The sequence below is a fragment of the Hyperoodon ampullatus genome (genome assembly GCF_949752795.1).
Source record: "Hyperoodon ampullatus genome assembly, chromosome: 17".
In the NCBI taxonomy this organism is placed as follows: domain Eukaryota; kingdom Metazoa; phylum Chordata; class Mammalia; order Artiodactyla; family Ziphiidae; genus Hyperoodon; species Hyperoodon ampullatus.
In genome coordinates this window covers 14,057,805-14,076,010 of record NC_136930.1, presented here as the reverse complement: position 1 = coordinate 14,076,010, position 18,206 = coordinate 14,057,805, and the positions used below count along the sequence as shown (strand labels likewise).

Here is an 18,206-nt window from a genome sequence, read left to right as displayed (position 1 = left end):
AACCTTTGCCTTGATTTTAACTGGTTCTACCCTTCGTTTCCATTCGACAGGGTCCTTACTGCTCTGTATCTTATTATGTTTTATGTGTCTCTGCCAGGCACTTCGGAATGAAGCATGATAGAAATATATGTAAAGAAATAAGATAAAGAAATAAATAAAGAAAGAGGAAAGATGTTGGAGTCAGGTGTGCTGGATTCAGTCTGTCACTGACTAGCTTGTGACCTCAGATAAACCCTCCTGAGTTTCGGTTTCTTCACTGGCAATACGGGCAAATCCTTTCAAAGTTTCCGGAAGAATTAGGTGAGAAAACTTAGCTAAAGTGCCTGGTACAGAGGAAGCAAGCATCAAATATCAATTTCCCTTTTTCCCCCTTTCTTCCCTGCTGCCCAGCTTTACTGAGATATAATTGACAATCAAAAATTGTAAGCAATTATACTCCAATAAAGATGTTAAAAAAAAACTTAGGGGCTTCCCTGGTGGCGCAGTGGTTGGGAGTCCGCCTGCCGATGCAGGGGACACGGGTTCATGCCCCGGTCTGGGAGGATCCCGCATGCCGCGGAGCGGCTGGGCCCGTGAGCCATGGCCATTGAGCCTGCGCGTCCGGAGCCTGTGCTCCGCAACGGGAGAGGCCACAACAGTGAGAGGCCCATGTAACGCAAAAAAAAAAAAAAAAAAAAAAAAAAAAAAAAAAAAAACTTAAAAAAAATTGTAAGGTGGGACTTCCCTGGTGGTCCAGTGGCAAAGAATCCGTCTTCCAATGCAGGGGACGCGGGTTCGATCCCTGGTCGGGGAACTAAGATCCCAGATGCCACGGAGCATCTAAGCCCGCGCACCACAACTATTGAGCTCACGTGCCTCAACCAGAGAGCCTGCGTGCCACAAACTACAGAGCCCTCGTGCTCTGGAACCCGGGCGCCACAACTACAGAGCCCACGCACCCTGGAGCCTGTGCGTCACAACTAGAGAGAAGCCTGCGAGCCGCAGCTAAGACCCAATGTGGCCAAAAATAAATAAATAAATAAATAAATATTATTTTAAAAATTGCAAGGTTTACAGCCTGATGGTCTGCTATACGTAGACATTGTGAAATATTAACCACTGCCAAGCCAATCAACATATCCATCACTTCACTTCTTTGCTAGTTTCCATTTTTTTCTTTGTGGTGAGAACATCCAAGATCTAGCTTTTTAGCAAATTTCAAGTACACAATATAATACTGTCAACTATAGCCACACTGCTGTTCACTATCTCTCCAGAACTTATCATCTTCTTTTCGCCCTTTCTTGATTTAGCCCTGAAATGAATTAGCAAGTCCTAATCGACAGTTCTAAGTTCTGGGCAGGGTTCTCTGTGTCATCAGCATCTCCATTTCCTAGGATGGACACCACCCACACCGGTCTCGATACAGTGAGAGTTCTAATTCCCTAAGTTCCAACTCTCTCTGTCTCTCTATGTCTGCTACTAGGAATTAAATTATAAGGGAGCCTAGGAGTTGAAAGGCACTGATTTCATACAATGCTTCCCACAAACGAAACACAATTTGGTGGTCAAAATCAGGAATCAGGCATCAGGGGACCATTTCTGATTTTGCTTCTGAGCTGGTCACACAGTATTTGAAATCCCCACATCAGTTATAAAATGGAGCTAAGTACATTTGCTGTTTATGAACCCTACAGGGATGTTCGATAGATTTGCAGATTGCTTTAGAGCTCGCAGGTGAAAGGTGCTATAAACTTAAATCACTTATGTGGGAAAACACACTCAGGATAAGGCACTCTGAGTAACCTAGTTTCTTTCTGAAGTGTAAGCAAACACCCTTGAGGCTCATGGGAGGAGTTTCTTCTGTGAGTGGAGCTCTTGAATGCCTGTGGATGACAGTGCTATCATATCCACAATCAATATTTTCATCCATAAATAACAAGTATTAAGTGCCCACAGGGCGCTCCGCAAAGAAGCGAATGGCCACCTATTTCCTAAGTCCAGTGGAAAAGATTAATTTCATTTTTAAAAGAGATTTGAGAGAATACATTTATCTGATATCCTTTCCTTTTAAATCTTCAGAATAGAGAATCTGCAGACCTGAAAATCTTTTTCAGCAAGTTTTCATTATGACACCCTTAAGTCTTATGAATACGTCTAGTTGGTTCTGAAAAAATTATTTTTCATTACAGTCCCTCAATCAATATCTTTGTTTCTTTTCATAAAGAAATGCTCAGAAAACCCAAGGAGAGCATATAAATGCTAGGAGAATAAAGGCTTTGGGGGCAACCTGACAGGAAGGAGCCTTGCTTCTTCTTCTTTTTTTTTTTTTTTTTTTTTTTTTGCGGTACGTGGGCCTCTCACTGCTGTGGCCTCTCCCGTTGCGGAGCACAGGCTCCGGACGCGCAGGCTCAGCGGCCATGGCTCACGGGCCCAGCCACTCCGCGGCATGTGGGATCTTCCCGGACCGGAGCACGAACCCGTGTCCCCTGCATCGGCAGGCGGACTCTCAAGCACTGCGCCACCAGGGAAGCCCCTTGCTTCTTTCTTATACTGGTATGATGTTCCTGACCTCTCTGGAAGGAGGTCCCCAGTTTGCAAAGGACCAACTAACCAAGCCGCTCATCTATGTAGGTTAAACAGTGATAGAAGATGCAGCAATTGGGATGCCCTCCTGTCCTGGGAGATGGGGGTGAACACTTGAGATCTAAAAGTCACCAAAACTAAAGCTAAAGAAACTCCCAATCCTATTAATTATGAGTAAATAAGTAGATGAATCAACAAGGTACACCTCATTGGATGATTCCTTTCAGTTACGTCTGAATTCAGTAAATAATTTTGATAATCTATTGTGTCCCGGATCCTGGGGTAGGTGCTAAGCAATTTCAAAGCGCTTGATGATTTCTCACCCAACGGGCAGGAATCTGCCAACAATTAAGACAAGCCTCGAGCTGTGTTGGGATGCCTGGAGATTTGGAAGGTTGAGGTAAGCACGCTCATGGGATGAAAACTCTTCTGTTGCAGGTTCTCCTGGAAAATTCCAATGGCCGGTTGCTCGGATGGGGGACAACACTTTCTTAACGTGTCTGCTGAGAATCACTGACTTTTCTCTAAGGGACCTCTCTCTGGGACGCGCATCGAGGGAAAAGTAGAGGATGCTGAGAGACACAAGTCTCGGCTCCTTCTACTTAGGGACTGATTGGAACTTCACATATTTCACCATACAGTGCATCTTGCAGAGGTGCGCTACCAGAGGTTCACGGGCTGCAAAGCTCTCCCTTTACCTGTTCTGTAGCCGGTGCTGTTCAGATAGACAGCAAAAGTCCGCGGCTCGTGCACTGCCTGCCAGGGCGGGGAGGAGCAGTTCTCATTGTTGGTGTAGGTGTTGTGGTTGTGCACGTACTTCCCCGTGAGCATGGAGGAACGGGACGGGCAGCACATGGGCGTCGTCACGAAGGCGTTGGTGAAGGTGGCCCCCTCGCGCTCCATAATCTTTCTGGTTTTGTTCATGACTTGCAGGGACCCTGGAAGGCACAATGCCAGCATGGTTAGCGGACAGCCGCGCACGATCACCCACCGGTGTCACGTCACCCGGGGGCTCTGTTCCCCCTGCCTTGTGAATTTCTCTGCCTCAGCTTGAAGGAGTCTATCATTTGACGAGCTCTCATTTCTCGAACAAAATGCAACGTTTGGGATGCTGCCATCTCAAGTATTTTGCAGAATAAAAACACATTTCAGCTTCTCCCCTCCTTAATCACAAAGGGAAAAAAAAAAAGAAAAGCAGGCTTATCTGATCACGAAAGCTAGAATTTTAGAGACGGAGCAGATTCCAAGGCCAGCAGCCCTTTGAAGATTATCAGAGGGTGTCAAAACAGAGCATCAGAACTCCTAGCCCACCACACTCACACCACGCCACAGACACTGCAGAGATGACGAGATGGAATGTTTTCATCGTATGAAATAAAAGAGGGGAGAGATTTTCCAATTAAGTAAAAGTCCTTCCAAAATGCCTGTGTGTTTTTTTGTTTGTTTGTTTTTGTTTTTTTTGTTTTTTTTACTGGGGTACAGTTGCTTTACAATGATGTGTCAGTTTCTGCTGTACAACGAAGTGAATCAACTATATGTATACATGTATCCCCTCCCTCTTGACCTCCCTCCCAGCCCCCCATCCCACCCATTTAGGTCACCACGGATCACTGAGTAGAGTTCCCTGTGCTGTACAGCAGGTTCCCACTAGCTATCTATTTTACACATGGGAGTGTATATATGTGGATCCGAATCTCCCAGTTCATCCCACCCCCCTTCCTCCCCTGTGTCCACACGTCTGTTTTCTGTCTGTGTCTCTGTTTCTGTGCTGAAAATTGGTTCATCTGCACCATTTTTCTAGATTCCACATACATGCGTTAATACACGATATTTGCTTTTCTCTTTCTAACTAACTTCACTCCGTATGACAGACTCTAGGTCCTTCCACGTCTCTACCAATGACCCAGTTTCATTCTTTTTTATGGCTGAATAATACTCCACTGCATATATGTGCCACATCTTCTTTATCCATTCATCTGTCGATGGACATTTAGGTTGCTTCCATGTCCTGGCTATTGTATTGTAAATAGTGCTGCAATGACCATTGGGATACATGTGTCTTTTTGAATTATGGTTTTCTCAGGGTATATGCCCAGGAGTGGGATTGCTGGGTCATATGGTAGTTCTATTTTTAGTTTTTTAAGGAACCTCCATACTCTTCTCCATAGTGGCTGTATCAATTTACATTCCCACCAACAGTGCAAGAGGGTTCCCTTTTCTCCACACCTTCTCCAGCATTTATTTTTTGTAGATTTTTTGATGACGACCATTCTGACCAGTGTGAGGTGATACCTCATTGTAGTTTTGGTTTGCAAAATGCCTGTGTTTAATTTAAAAAAGATCTTCAATGTAAGTTCGTATCCTCTAGCAAACTCACCACACACCTGCCAATTTTTCTACCAGGATACTACGACCAGTTTATATTTTCACCTGTTTCCACGTCATTTAAAAAGATGGGTTGTTTGTTTGTGAAAGAGCTATGATTCTGTCACATTCAAAAGTATCTGCATAGTAGTAAATTATGCCATTTGAACTGTAAAGGATGAAATTGTACATACGATTGCTGAGGAAGAAAAAAAAACCTATTTTGATTATCCAGCCAAACATGGATGCTGAAACCCATCCAAATACTGCAGGAAAAAAAAAAAGCCCAGGCCAGAATTCAATAGTCTTTTCAGGACCTGTCAAGAAATGCACTACAGGGCACCACAGCCAAGGCCATTGCATTTCAGTCCTGGAGCCTCACATTTCCAACAGGTCCTACTTCTTCCAAAGAAAGGGAGAAAGTCTATGTAGCTTTCCAACAAGGAAGGAAATCGTAATGCAAACCAGGCAAGCATTCAGAGCAGAAGAGAAGCGTGCAGCCATCCAAAAACCACAGTTTTTTTTTTTACATACGAGCTCTTAACATTCACATGAAAACAGAAAAGATGGTTTCTAATTGGGTCTCCTTAGAGCTCCCTGAAATATGCTTCAGTTAGGAAGATTCCTAACTGCTTTTTCTCCCCTGGTGGTATTCAGAGGATCAAGCAACCTTTTTGCCATGTGGATAGCATGCAGTGAGCACCCACTTCATGCTGAGCATTCATTCTATTGACCTCGACTCTCTGGACTGATCCCCCAAAGTGTAGCATTAGGAAAAGAAATGGAAAATTCTCTGCTGCCTCTGATCTTCAGCAGTAAACTATCCAGATGAGAATTTACATATGAAAATTGCTTAGGGATATCTGCAAAGCAAGGTAGACGTGAGTGTGGATATAGCAGTAGCAGGACATATAAAGACAGCGGGGACCAGAGGCAATGTTTTTTTTATTTTTATTTTTTTTTTACGGTACGCGGGCCTCTCACTGTTGTGGCCTCTCCCGTTGCGGAGCACAGGCTCCGGACGCGCAGGCTCAGTGGCCATGGCTCACGGGCCCAGCCGCTGCGCGGCATGTGGGATCTTCCCGGACCGGGGCACGAACCCAGGTCCCCTGCATCGGCAGGCGGACTCTCAACCGCTGTGCCACCAGGGAAGCCCAGAGGCAATGTTTAATAAGAGCTCTGCCATAGGAGATGAGGACAAATGGAAGGAAAGGAGGAAGAAAAATATGGGATGGGCGAAGTGTATTGTGGGTAGCACGGGGAAGGTGGTATGCACGGTGCACTGGAGTTGGGAAGAAGTAAGTGGAGTGATGAAAACGGCACGTGGATTTTCTGGAATGAAAACGAATATGAAGACTTCTCTTGATGAAATGGGCGGCAGATTTAGCCAATAGCCTGGAGGCTGGGCAGAGATATTTGGATTTGACAGAATAGACAAAATGATGGCAGAGCAAGTTCTTTGTCAAAGGCATGAAGGACATGATAAGAAAGAAGCCTTTGAGAGGTGTTGCCATGGCAATGGAAATATGTGCATTGCGGGGTAGGTGGGGAATAGGCTGGTCCATCAAGGGTATGGCCAAAAGGCTGCTGAACCCACCCGGCCATGGGATGATGAGAACTTGAACTGGGTTGTGCCTTTAAAATAGAAGGACTCTTAAGAAGCAGACCCAAGACATGTTGTAATGCATCAGAAGGCCGTGAGTTGACTCACAGTTCTCAGTCTGGGAAGAAAACTGGAAAAGTAATGGTTTCACTGTTACTCAAGAAGTAACTAACAAGAAATATGTCCTATAGAAGATCAAAGAAGTGCATTTTAGAAATGTTGTGTTTTATATTTGTGTTGGTTGATCACACAGGGGGAAAGAGCCTGGAGAAGATACATGAAATGAGACGCAGGAGTGGGGAGAGAGTTCGAGGTTGATGTCAAAGTCCATTCCCTTCTTACTCTTTCCTCTTTAGAAAACTGCAGTGATTACTTATGGTGATAGCTTGAATTTGGGGAAAACTCAGCAAACACTATTGACCAATTTTTATTGCCTAATAGTCTTTTCATGTCAAAAATGACTTCTCAGAGTTCCCTTAGGAGCCTAGCTGGACTCAAGTTAAAAAAAAAAAAAAAAAATGCAGCTGGAGGCCACCCTCCAAGGTCCCGAATCACAAAGCTGCAACCTCCAGTTTACAGACTTATTTGGACCGCGGCACAGGATGGGAGGTGAAAATCTGATCTAAGGTCAAATAATCTACAAACTGGGGACGAAAACTCAGCCCCTTGCATCATAATTGCCCCAGCCAGGACTCTCCTCTCATTCTAAGTATCTCTCTTTTCTTCATTGACTGAGCTGGTTGTACCAAGGAACTAAAAAATCCCTGCTCCCAACAGGCCCACACGTCAAAGGGAACAATGAAGACATTTGGTCCCTGCAGGTACTGTGACCACGGTAGCACCACGGGCGGGGTTCCCAAATGTGAGGTTCCTGAGTGTGGCTTCACGTTTCTCAGTAAGGAGAAGGTTCTGAGACAACGCTTCTCCAACGTTAAAAATCACCTGGAGCCCATGTTAAATCCTAGACTTCTGGGTCCACCCTGAGATGCCGATTTAAGTAAGACCTGGGAAGGACCAGAGAATTTGCATTTCTAACAAGCTCCCTGAGGATGCTGGCGCAGCCCCTCCCACTATTCGAGGCCTGACACGGAACCAGGGAAGACTCGATCTGGAAGAGACTTTAGTGGGTGCCTCATTTTAAGTGATCTAAGTGGCTTTAACCACTTCCAAGGCTGTAAGGTGGGCAGAGAGGAAGAGGAAGCACTGATTTCATACTTTTACTCTCATGGATTTTCTACTTTACTCCCACTTCTAAGTGTAGCAACTCACTGAACCCTGACAATAGCCTTCCATAGCGGGTGCTACTGTTTATTATTCTCATATCAAGGATGATAATGCTGAGGAGCAAAAGGGGTAAACAACGTGCTCAGGGCCACATAGACCCTAAGCAGCAGAGGCCAGATGCAAAGGCAGGCAGTCTGCTCAGGGACCGCGCTCTTAAGCTGCATCTAGGCTGAGTCCCGGCTGTGACACTGACGTTCTCAAGACTGAGACACAGAAATGATGTCTGCTTGGAGTCAGGATATGTCTCCTTTTCTGTAATCTCATATCTTGCTTCATCCGGCCTCTTAGGGGAGAGATACTAACAGACACTGAAGCCTGTCTCCTGCCCTCTTAGGGGCTGAAGGGATTAAAGTAGCTCGGGCCCAGTCGAGGTGAGTGGGCTGCAGGCGTGTCTGTCTTCAGAAGCCGACAGTCACACTGGTGTTCACTGCTGCCTCTGCTCTCGGATTCCCTGCGTAGACACAGATGATGGAGCACAGGAATCATATACCTCTTCCCTCTGCCGCGTCACTGCACTCCAACAAGGTAAGCGAAAAACTCCTTCTTCTCTTTTAGGGCTGTGCAATGATTCATGTCAGCCAACAACACTGCCTCGTCCTGCTGCTACAGCCACTATGATTGCACCATTGATGTTTCACTGGGAAACTACCAAACACTATTCTGCATAAAGCAACTCATAATTATGCATTTCCAGCTTGAGAGCAGTGGCTGGGACCATGTTGTCTCCTATGGCTGGAAGGTCTCAGTTTTGTTTTAAGCTGAAGCTCCCGACTTCTTTGGGTTTCAGGCTTTTGGTGCCTAAAATGCAACTCGTGTTGATTCTTAGTTATCAGAACAATTATTTCATAGGAATGACATGAAGCTTAAGGCTAAAGAATCATACCAAGATTCCCAAAGCAAGACTTAGGAGAGTGAGCACGAGAAGGGAAAGAGCCCTGGATTTGGACTTGGGGGGAAACATCTGGGTGTTTGTCACAGATGAGCTTGAACAAGCCATTTACCCTCTTTTGGTTTGTGTTTCTCAGCTGTAAAATGGAGTTAATAATAGCTCCCCGGACTAGTTAGCAGGGCTGTTGAGCAAATGGCATGAGCTGTGATTTTACTTTGTCATCACCTCAGCCCCAATGTGTTTCCTTTACTCTGCCTTTTCCATCTCCCTATCTGTAATCACATCTGAATTCCAAACTAAGGTAAGAATACAGAGGTTGCCGATAGACTGAACTCTCGTGTCCTTCCAAAATGTATAGGTTGAAACCTAACACCCAAGGTGATGGTATTAGGAGGTGGGGCTTTGGGAGGTGATTAGATCATGAGGGTGGAGCCCTCATGAATGGGATTAGTGCCCTTATAAAAGGGGCCCCGAGGGTTCCCTTGCCCCCTTCTCCACGTGAGGACACAGTGACAAGAGAGCCACCTATGAACCAGGAAGTGGGTCCTCACCCCACACTGAATCTCCTGGAGCCTTGATCTTGGACTTTTCCGCCTCCAGAGCTGTGAGAAGTAATTACCTGATAAACATCTGTTGTTTATAAGTCACTAAGCCACCCAGTCTGTGGTATTTGGTTAGGGCAGTCCTCACGGACTAAGACAGAGGTCAACTGCTTTGTCTATGCTTCAAGACATAAAATGTTAATGCTGGCTTAGAGATATCAGTTCCCCTCCGCCCGTCACACACTGTTCCCCACGCCCCTCTTAAGCAAGAAGCCTGACTTCATTATCATTTAAAATTGTCCTGGGAGGTGGAAGCCTGACAGGGATGTTATGAAGTGACCGTAATTAAGTCCAGTAGCTGGCATCGGGGCACTGCTGACTGGGATGGCTTGAGGACAGGGAAGGCCCAGGCCACAGCTGAATCTTGGGGCTGCCAAGAAAAGCTGTCCCAGCACCAGAGTTCCAGGTTGGGACTGGGGACATCTGCCATTCGCTCTTGCAGGGGTGGGGATGCTCGGACAGCAACTGGCTGTGGACCAGGATGCTGCTAGCTCAGCAGTGACCGAAACAGGAGAAGTGGCACTCTTTGGGAATGCTGCAAGATCCACCAGGTTTGCAATTCTGGTGGAGTTAAAAATCAAGGCTCCACGAATGGTCCTTTGAGGGGGTATGTGCTAGGTTACTGGGACTAGACAGAGCCATAGCCAGGAATTTAAATCATTCTACAGGCTTCAACTCATTTATTCCCAAATCACATGTGTGAAAAAAGGTCAGGAGGGAGAAAATGTCCCACTAATCGGAATGACTTTACCAAAATCACACAGAGAGCCTGGATTACTTCACATACATGTTAAACTTTACAACAAAGCTTTGCCTTTCCTGATTCAAATACCTTAGCATTTGATTATTCAATATTTCATACTATCAAGCATTAACATTTTCATCGAGGCTGTTCATCATGTCCAGAAAAACTCACAAAACCAGAAATTCAATAATAAATTTTGTCATCATCATCCTTTAAGGAAGTCCCAGATATGCAGCATTCATACACACCTGGCTTCATAGAGCGACACACCTCCATGTGAATTGCAACAATTCATGGTTTGATGAGTGATAATGACAAGCAAACACAATTCACTAAATGTGCAGGGTTGTTTCTAGATGCCACTGTTTTATGATGGGGTAAGGTTAATGATTTAAATATATAAATGGCCTGTGCTAAAGCACATCCCTGGTATTTTCCTATGCCAACAGTTAAGTATGGAACCTTAAACGGTGATATTTCCCATATTAAAAATGGCTTTATTGGTCTATTGAAAATTTTAATTCTGAAAGCATTAAAAAGATAACATGATCACACAGTATACCTTTTTCTACCAAAACTATGAAATTGGTAGGAAAGAAAAAACAGATGTTTCAGCTAAAACCAGAGGAGGGAAAACAAGTTGGGGGAAGAAGGGACCAAGAAGCAGATAATAAATCTGTTTGGCACGTTTCCAGGTCACTAGGACTCATTATTTTTTCCCCTAAAGAGCTAAAGGCCATTAAAAGTGGAGACTAGTTTTTTTAGGGGAATGGAAGTAAAAATGCCTACAGGCTAGACAGAGAAGGTAGGCAGGTACAAGAAAAATCACAGAGCTTTCGTCTTTCCAGTTTTCTACGTTTGATAGAGATGTGGGTATACAGAACTTTCCCCTGACTATAAGAAAATCAGCAGGATGGGCATGATGGCAAATAGCGAGTGCTCCTTGGCCTAAGTGTTGGGGAGCAGTGGAGAGTGGTTGGGACCGTAAGGGTCTTGGGAGGACACGCCCACCTAATGGGGGCAGCTTTGACTCCCCTTCAAGCATTTAACTGATGGCTGCCTCATGGGAATGTAAGCCCTCATTCTTCTGAACTTTCAAGAAAAGTCGGAATCTGGATTTTTTTTCTTTTTATGTAAAATCACCTGATCTTTTAAAATGTTGCCTTGATTTTAAAAAGTGTGCTTGGTCAAGCCAAACACATCTGTGGGCTAGCTCTGGACTGTAGATCCCATTTGCGACCTCTGCTTTAGACAAAGTGTTTCCATGTATTTAAGATTTCTTAATTCTCCTTATGATCTAAGAGAAGCATTGGGTCAGCGTTACTGAGATGTTAGCACCAGTCCAATTTCCTAAGAATTTAAGAAATGCCACATTGAGCCAGATCAATGTTCTAATCGGCTTATTATTTTGTTTCTCAGAGTGGCACCCAGGGACCATTTGGGAAAGATTTAGAGCCTAATCTCTTTGACTCTAGTCTCAGAAAGTTAGGGGAGTCCCACGAGCATTTCTGATTTTCTTCGTTTTGATTTGTAAAATATTTTCAAGTGCAGGGAAAAACAGAATAAATAACACGTCTCCTAGCTTTGTCAAAGCTTAACATTTGATCATAGTTGCTTCAGATATATATTTTAAATTTTAAAATGAAATATGGATACTGCTAATGTTCTTGGTTACCACTCCTTCCCCAGATGGTAACCATCATCCCAAACTTCATGTTAATCATGTCCATTTGTGTTTTACTAGCTTAAAACCCCCCCATAATTCGAAAATATACATGTACCCCAATGTTCATAGCAGCATTATATACAATAGCCAAGACATGGAAGCAACCTAAGTGCCCATCAACAGACAACAGAATTAAGAAGATGTGGTACTGGGAATTCCCTGGCCGTCCAGTGGTTAGGACTCCATGCTTTCACTGCGAAGGGCGCAGGTTCAGTCCCTGGTTGGGGAACTAAGATCCCACGAGCCGTGTGGCATGGCCAAAAACAAAAAATAAAAAATAGATAAAATAAAATCAATCATACGTTATTTTTAAAAAAGAAGATGTGGTACATATAGATACAATGGAATATACTCAGTCATAAAAAAGAATGAAATAATGCCATTTGCAGCAACATGGATGGACCTAGAGATTATCATACTAAGTGAAGTAAATCAGAGAGAGGAAGACAAATATCATGATATCACTTATACGTGTAATCTCAAATATGATACAAATGATCTTATTTACAAAACAGAAATGGACTCACAGACATAGAAAACAAACACAGTTATCAAAGAGGAAAGGAGGGGGAGGGATAAATTAAGAGTTTGGGATTAACATATACACACCACTATATATAAAATAGATAACTAACAAGGACCTACTGTATAGCGCAGGGAACTATACTCAATATTTTGTAATAACTTATAAGGGAAAAGAATCTGAAAAAATATATATATATATGTATGTATAACTGAAACACTTTGCTGTACATCTGAAACTAACAGAATATTGTAAATTAACTATACTTCAATTTTTTTAAAAAAGGTGTAAATCTCCACCCATTAACTTTGACTAAAAACCTGAACTATTTACAAGTAGAGGCATAACCTGAACCACTTCTCAAGTTGTGGAAAAAGCAAATCCAGAAGTACAGGAACCGTTGGTTAAATTACTTAATCTTTCCATGGATCAAGTGTTCTCCTGGGATAATGATCTTTGTCCTACCCACCCAACTTGGGTGGGATGACAATGAAATGCAATAATGAGAATAAATGTTCTTTGGAAAAAGATAAAGTGTTATCCACGTATGAGGTTCTAGCACTTTTATTAATAAATTCCTCATGTGTTTCACTCCTTTCACAAAGGACTAGTTTACTTTATTTGTCCTCAGAGTTGAGGGAGGGGCCCCAGTCCTACTTAATAAGAGCTTTCCTTCCCAGCTTGTTTCATAAACTTGGATTATAATCCTTCTTAGCCTTTGTCTTTCCAGACAAAGAGATACAATTGTTTTATTCTTTCCCAAAAGGAAAAGTATTCTATTACAATTTTTGTAGTTGTTTTCCTAAGCCTTTTCTAAGTTTGTTATATCCTTCTGGAGGCACAGAAGCCAAAATGCCTGCGGTGTTACAGGTGCAAAAGTTTTGCTTAGGTGAAGATTTATTCAATATTTGGCAAACATAATCACATGTAAGTAAAAAATCAAACCAAAACAAACCATGTCAAAACCACAAAGAGAACATCTCACACCCATTAGGATGGCTATTATCAAAAAACCAGCAAACAGCAAATATTGTCAAGAATGTGGAGAAACTGGAACCCTTATGTACTGTTGGTGGGAATGGACAATGGTGTAGTCGCTATGAAAACAGTATTGCAGTTCCTCAAAAAATTAAAAATAGGGCTTCCCTGGTGGCGCAGTGGTTGGGAGTACGCCTGCCGATGTAGGGGACACGGGTTCGTGCCCCGGTCCGGGAGGATCCCACATGCCGTGAGCCATGGCCGCTGAGCCTGCGTGTCCGAAGCCTGTGCTCCGCAACGGGAGAGGCCACAGCGGTGAGAGGCCCGCGTACCACACACACACACACACACAAAAAAAAAAAAAAACAAAAAAAAAATTAAAAATATAATTATCTAATGATCTAGCAACTCCATTTCTGGGTATATACCCCCAAAGAATTGAAAGCAGCGTCTCAAAGAGACATTTATACACCTATGTTCATAGTAGCATTATTCACAATAATCAAGAAGCAGAAGCAACACTAACGTCTAACAAGAGATCAATGGATAAACATAGGGTGAGGTCTTCCCTGGTGGTGCAGTGGTTAAGAATCTGCCTGCCAACGTAGGGGACATGGGTTCGAGCCCTGGTCCGGGAGGATCCCACGTGCCGCGGAGCCGCTGAGCCCGTGCGCCACAACTACTGAGCCCGTGAGCCACAACTACTGAAGCCTGCGCGCCTGAAGCCCGTGCTCTGCAACAAGAGAAGCCACCACAATGAGAAGCCCACGCACCACAGCTGGAGAAAGCCCGTGTGCAGCAAGACCCAACGTAGCCAAAAATAAATAAATTTATTAAAAAAAAAAGAGGGATTAAAAAAAAGAACAACATAGGGTGGATATACATATAATGGAATATTATTTAACCTTCAAAAGGAAGGAAATTCTGAGACATGCTACAACACAGATGAACAGTGAGGAAGGACATTATACTAAGTGAAATAAGCCAGTCACAAAAAGACAAATACTCTATGATTCCACTTACATGAAGTATGCAGAGCAGTCAAGTTCATAGAGACAGAAAGTAGAATGGTGGTTGCCAAGGGATGGGGGTTTAGGGAGTTACTGTTTAATAGGTATAGAGTTTTAATTTTATAGAATGAAAAAAGTTTTGGAGATTGGTTGCACAACAATGTGAATGTACTTAACACTATTGAATTGTACACTTAAAAATGGTTAAGATGAGGACTTCCCTGGTGGCGCAGGGAAGGTGGTTAAGTATCTGCCTGCCAATGCAGAGGAAACGAGTTCGATCCCTGGTCCAGGAAGACCCCACATTCCACGGAGCAACTGAGCCTGTGCGCCACAATTACTGAGCCCGCATGTTGCAACGACTGAAGCCCGCGCGCCTAGAGCCCGTGCTCCGCAACAAGAGAAGCCACCGCAATGAGAAGCCCGCCCACTGTAACGAAGAGTAGCCCCCACTCGCCGCAACTACAGAAAGCCCGCACGCAGCAATGAAGACGGAATGCAGCCAAAGGAAAAAAAAATTGGTTAAGATGATTAAAAAAACACAAAAGCCAACTAAAGTCTACAGCAGTTAAGGGTCAAGAAAGATTATGAGAGCATTACAATCGGCCAGGCAAAAGTCTCCATCAAACTGTACCCACTACCAAGAGCATAATTGTTCTGCTGAGAAAAGAAGGCTTCTCTAAATTTTTACCCATGGTTCACAGTGGTTCATCATCAACTTGTTCTGCCAGTAGGATAACAAGACCCATCTAGCTGTTATCTCGGAACCTAGGGCGTGACCATGTATTTACAGGTTGTTTTAGGAAGGGCTCAATAAATATTTGTTGAAGGACGGATTGAGGGAAGGAATCATGGTTAAATGAGTAGCTGTGGAGACCCAGCCCTAACACAGGTCCTGAGTTTACCATTTCCTAGCTCATCACAGCCTATGCGACTTCTCTAAGCCTCATTTATCTTGAGTATAAACTGAAGAGAGTAATAGTAACCACTTCATAGAGTGACTGTGATGATTAAATGAATGAATGCTTAACCTGGTATCTGGGTAGGAAATCAAGGAAGGAAGTAAAGGCAAGGCAAACATGTAGGAAAGAGCTGGGCTGATTGAACCTGGCCTACGACTCTTCACCATTATATCCATGTGCTTCCACTGGAAGCCAGTGTTTAATAACTGCTTAATAAATATTTACTGAATGAATGAACTATAGGATAAGGATGAAATTTTGAACTCTTAAAAATACACTGATCAAACAGTTCCTTAAAGTCAAGGGTTGTATATCAAAGAGGTAGATCATGACGGATACTTGCATTCATTTCTGGGCATTGTATTATTCAGGCCCCTGTGGGTCCATTTCCAGTTTACTGAGCACCTACTAGATTCCCAGCACAGTCCCAGCATCAGGGCTGCAACATCAATAAAACACTACCCTGCCCTCTAGCTGCTCTCAGTTAAGTGGAAGAGACAGGTATGGAAGCACATGGTGGATTTAGGGTCATACGCTGGAGGCAGGTCCAAGGTGGTGCAAAGGAAAGTTCCCTCCACCCTGCTGGACAGCAGGATCGTTTTGGTAAAGGAAGACCCCCCGAGGGGAAAGCATCTGGACTGGGTCACGAAGAATAGGTAGGGCTTCGCCAGGTGGAAAAATGGGGAAAGGGCAGAGGGGATGAGAGGTACAAAGGCATGAAATATAGGTGAGGGAGATGAAACCACCAGACGCCTTCAGGGAAGTGTAAGCTGTTTCCATGAAACACAGAGCAAAAGTGAGGGAAAGGGAAATAGCCTTACAGAAATAGGTAGGGACAGGTGTCCGGCGCTCATCAGCCTGCAGAGGGGAGGGGCTTAATCCTCTTGGTAAAGGAACCCGGTGGAGGGTTTTAAGCAGCAGAGACCTGATCAGATACTTGCAGGAAATGAAGAACAGGTAGGAGGGGCCAAGACTAGAGGGCACAGGTCACGTGACCAACCTGTTAGGGAAAAACTGGGAGAGAAGAGAATGGCTTCACTGTAAAGGATGGATATGAGAGATGCTAAGGGAGGTGAATTCAAAGGTCTTCACTTTACTTGCCCTGTAGGTGAATGAAAACGTAAACCACCAGCCACATACATACTAAAGTCATACCTGCAAGACTTTTCATTTTGGCATGATGCCTGAAAATCCATGGTCTTGCTTAAGCAATTAAGAGAGAGGGACTTCCCTGGTGGCGCAGTGGTTGAGATTCTGCACTCCCAGTGCAGGGGGCCCGGGTTCAATCCCTGCTCAGGGAACTAGATCCCACATGCATGCCGCAACTAAGAGTTCGGGTGCCACAACTAAGGAGCGCGCCAGTTGCAACTAAGACCCGGCGCAACCAAATAATAAAAATTAAAAAATAAGCAATTAAGTGAGAGGCAACAGACTCTGCAAGTCACCTCCAACAATCATTACCTCTGCTGGCTTTTAGTGCATTTGTTTCCAGCTGAACCCAAAGAGTTCACTTTTGGGGATTCCAGGGTTTGGTTTCCAATTGGAAATCAAAGTCCCTATCCCTGTGGATCAAATTCCAGCCTGGAGGGGTTTATCCTCAAAGACCCTAGCCAGAGGAGCTCTGGAAAGAAGCCCAGGGTGTTCTGCTGGCAGGAAGTCTAAAAGTTACTAGCCACGGTCAAGTTCAGCGTGATGGATAAGCCTAGCTGAGTGATTCCTGAGAGCAAGGAATTGCGTCCAGGAATGGAAATGAGTGGTGGTGACAACTTGTAAGGGCAAGCTTTTCATTTGTCCTAGGTACCCTAGAAGAACTTGACCCTAAACTTATGGGCAAGACCATAGCACCGGGCCATTAAAGAAAGTGAGGTGAGAAACCACATCAGGTGATACAGAAGCTAAGCTGAAACACCAGATGTTGGCAGGCTTTCTAAGTGCTCTAGAATTAACCCAGGTGAGCGAATTCTTCAGAAAAGCATCCTGTCTAAGGTAGTAGTAGTGAATTACTACCGGGAGGATGTGCAGAATACTGTAACTTTCAATTTCCTAACAATCACAAGCTGTGAATAAAGCAATCACCTTAATAATAATGACCATCGACAAGTGCTTTTTGTATCCACCTACGTTCATACGCATTGCAGAGAATTGCAGTCATAATCTCATACTCTTTGAAACAAATTTGCCCAAATGTTTTGAAAAGTTCTGGACCAAGAGTTTTCCAAGGCGCACGATCCAACCCTTGATCCAACCCTTCTACAGTCTCGTGCTTCCTCTCGCCTGCCATCCTCCCATCCTCCCACCCCACCCCCAGCTTCAAAACCCTAAGATCAGAAGAGTCAAGTTGAAACACAAACCAAATGCTTTATCATTAATACGAGTACATTGTATAACCTAGGGTGTTGGTTCAGATACTACCATTATGTGCCAAGCCCCCCAAAGTTAACTGACTGTTACTGATAATGCAAGCCAGCAAATCATCTGAGCGAAAGAGACCAACGAGTCTCAAACCCAGTGTCTCACCCAGCTCCACGTCTTGATCATCAGTGAGCACAAGAATGATGTTGGGTCGGATGTTTTTTCGCTCCTGCTGTATCCGGCCTCTGAACCTCGGGGATCTGATGGTTGAACCGAGGCTCCCCAGCAGCTGTGTGCCCAGCACAGCCAAAACTAGAGCACAGCAAGAATACTTCATTGTGCTTGGTCCAATGTCACAAAACTGACAAAATGTCTGTCTCCTGGTTCCTGCAGCTCTGGGCAGTCAGAGAGAAAGGGAGAGCAAGAGACAAAAATGAAATCCAAACCCCAGACACAGGTGCAGAAAAAGGACTACAACTCAGCGAGAACTGGCACATAAACTGGCAGAGAAAGGGCTGCCCATGAGACAGAAGCGGCAAACCCTACCAGGCGTCAGGTCGTTTTCTTAAGCGCTTGATTATTTTGCAAATTCACTTTTGTCCT

General features: G+C 44.2%; 1 protein-coding gene across 4 annotated transcripts in view; it reads right to left on the bottom strand.

Moving 5' to 3' along the window:
* Positions 1–17,940, bottom strand: part of SULF1 (sulfatase 1) — a gene marked incomplete at both ends in the record, with an annotated part of 81,962 nt that extends 64,022 nt beyond the window's left edge. For all 4 annotated transcript variants that reach the window (XM_079722474.1, XM_079722475.1, XM_079722476.1 and 1 more), the window contains 2 exons: positions 3,264–3,503; positions 17,769–17,940. In XM_079722474.1, the coding sequence (XP_079578600.1) occupies positions 3,264–3,503; positions 17,769–17,940 (412 nt within the window). The remainder of the gene's footprint in view (positions 1–3,263; positions 3,504–17,768) is intronic.
* Positions 17,941–18,206: the final 266 nt, after the last annotated feature.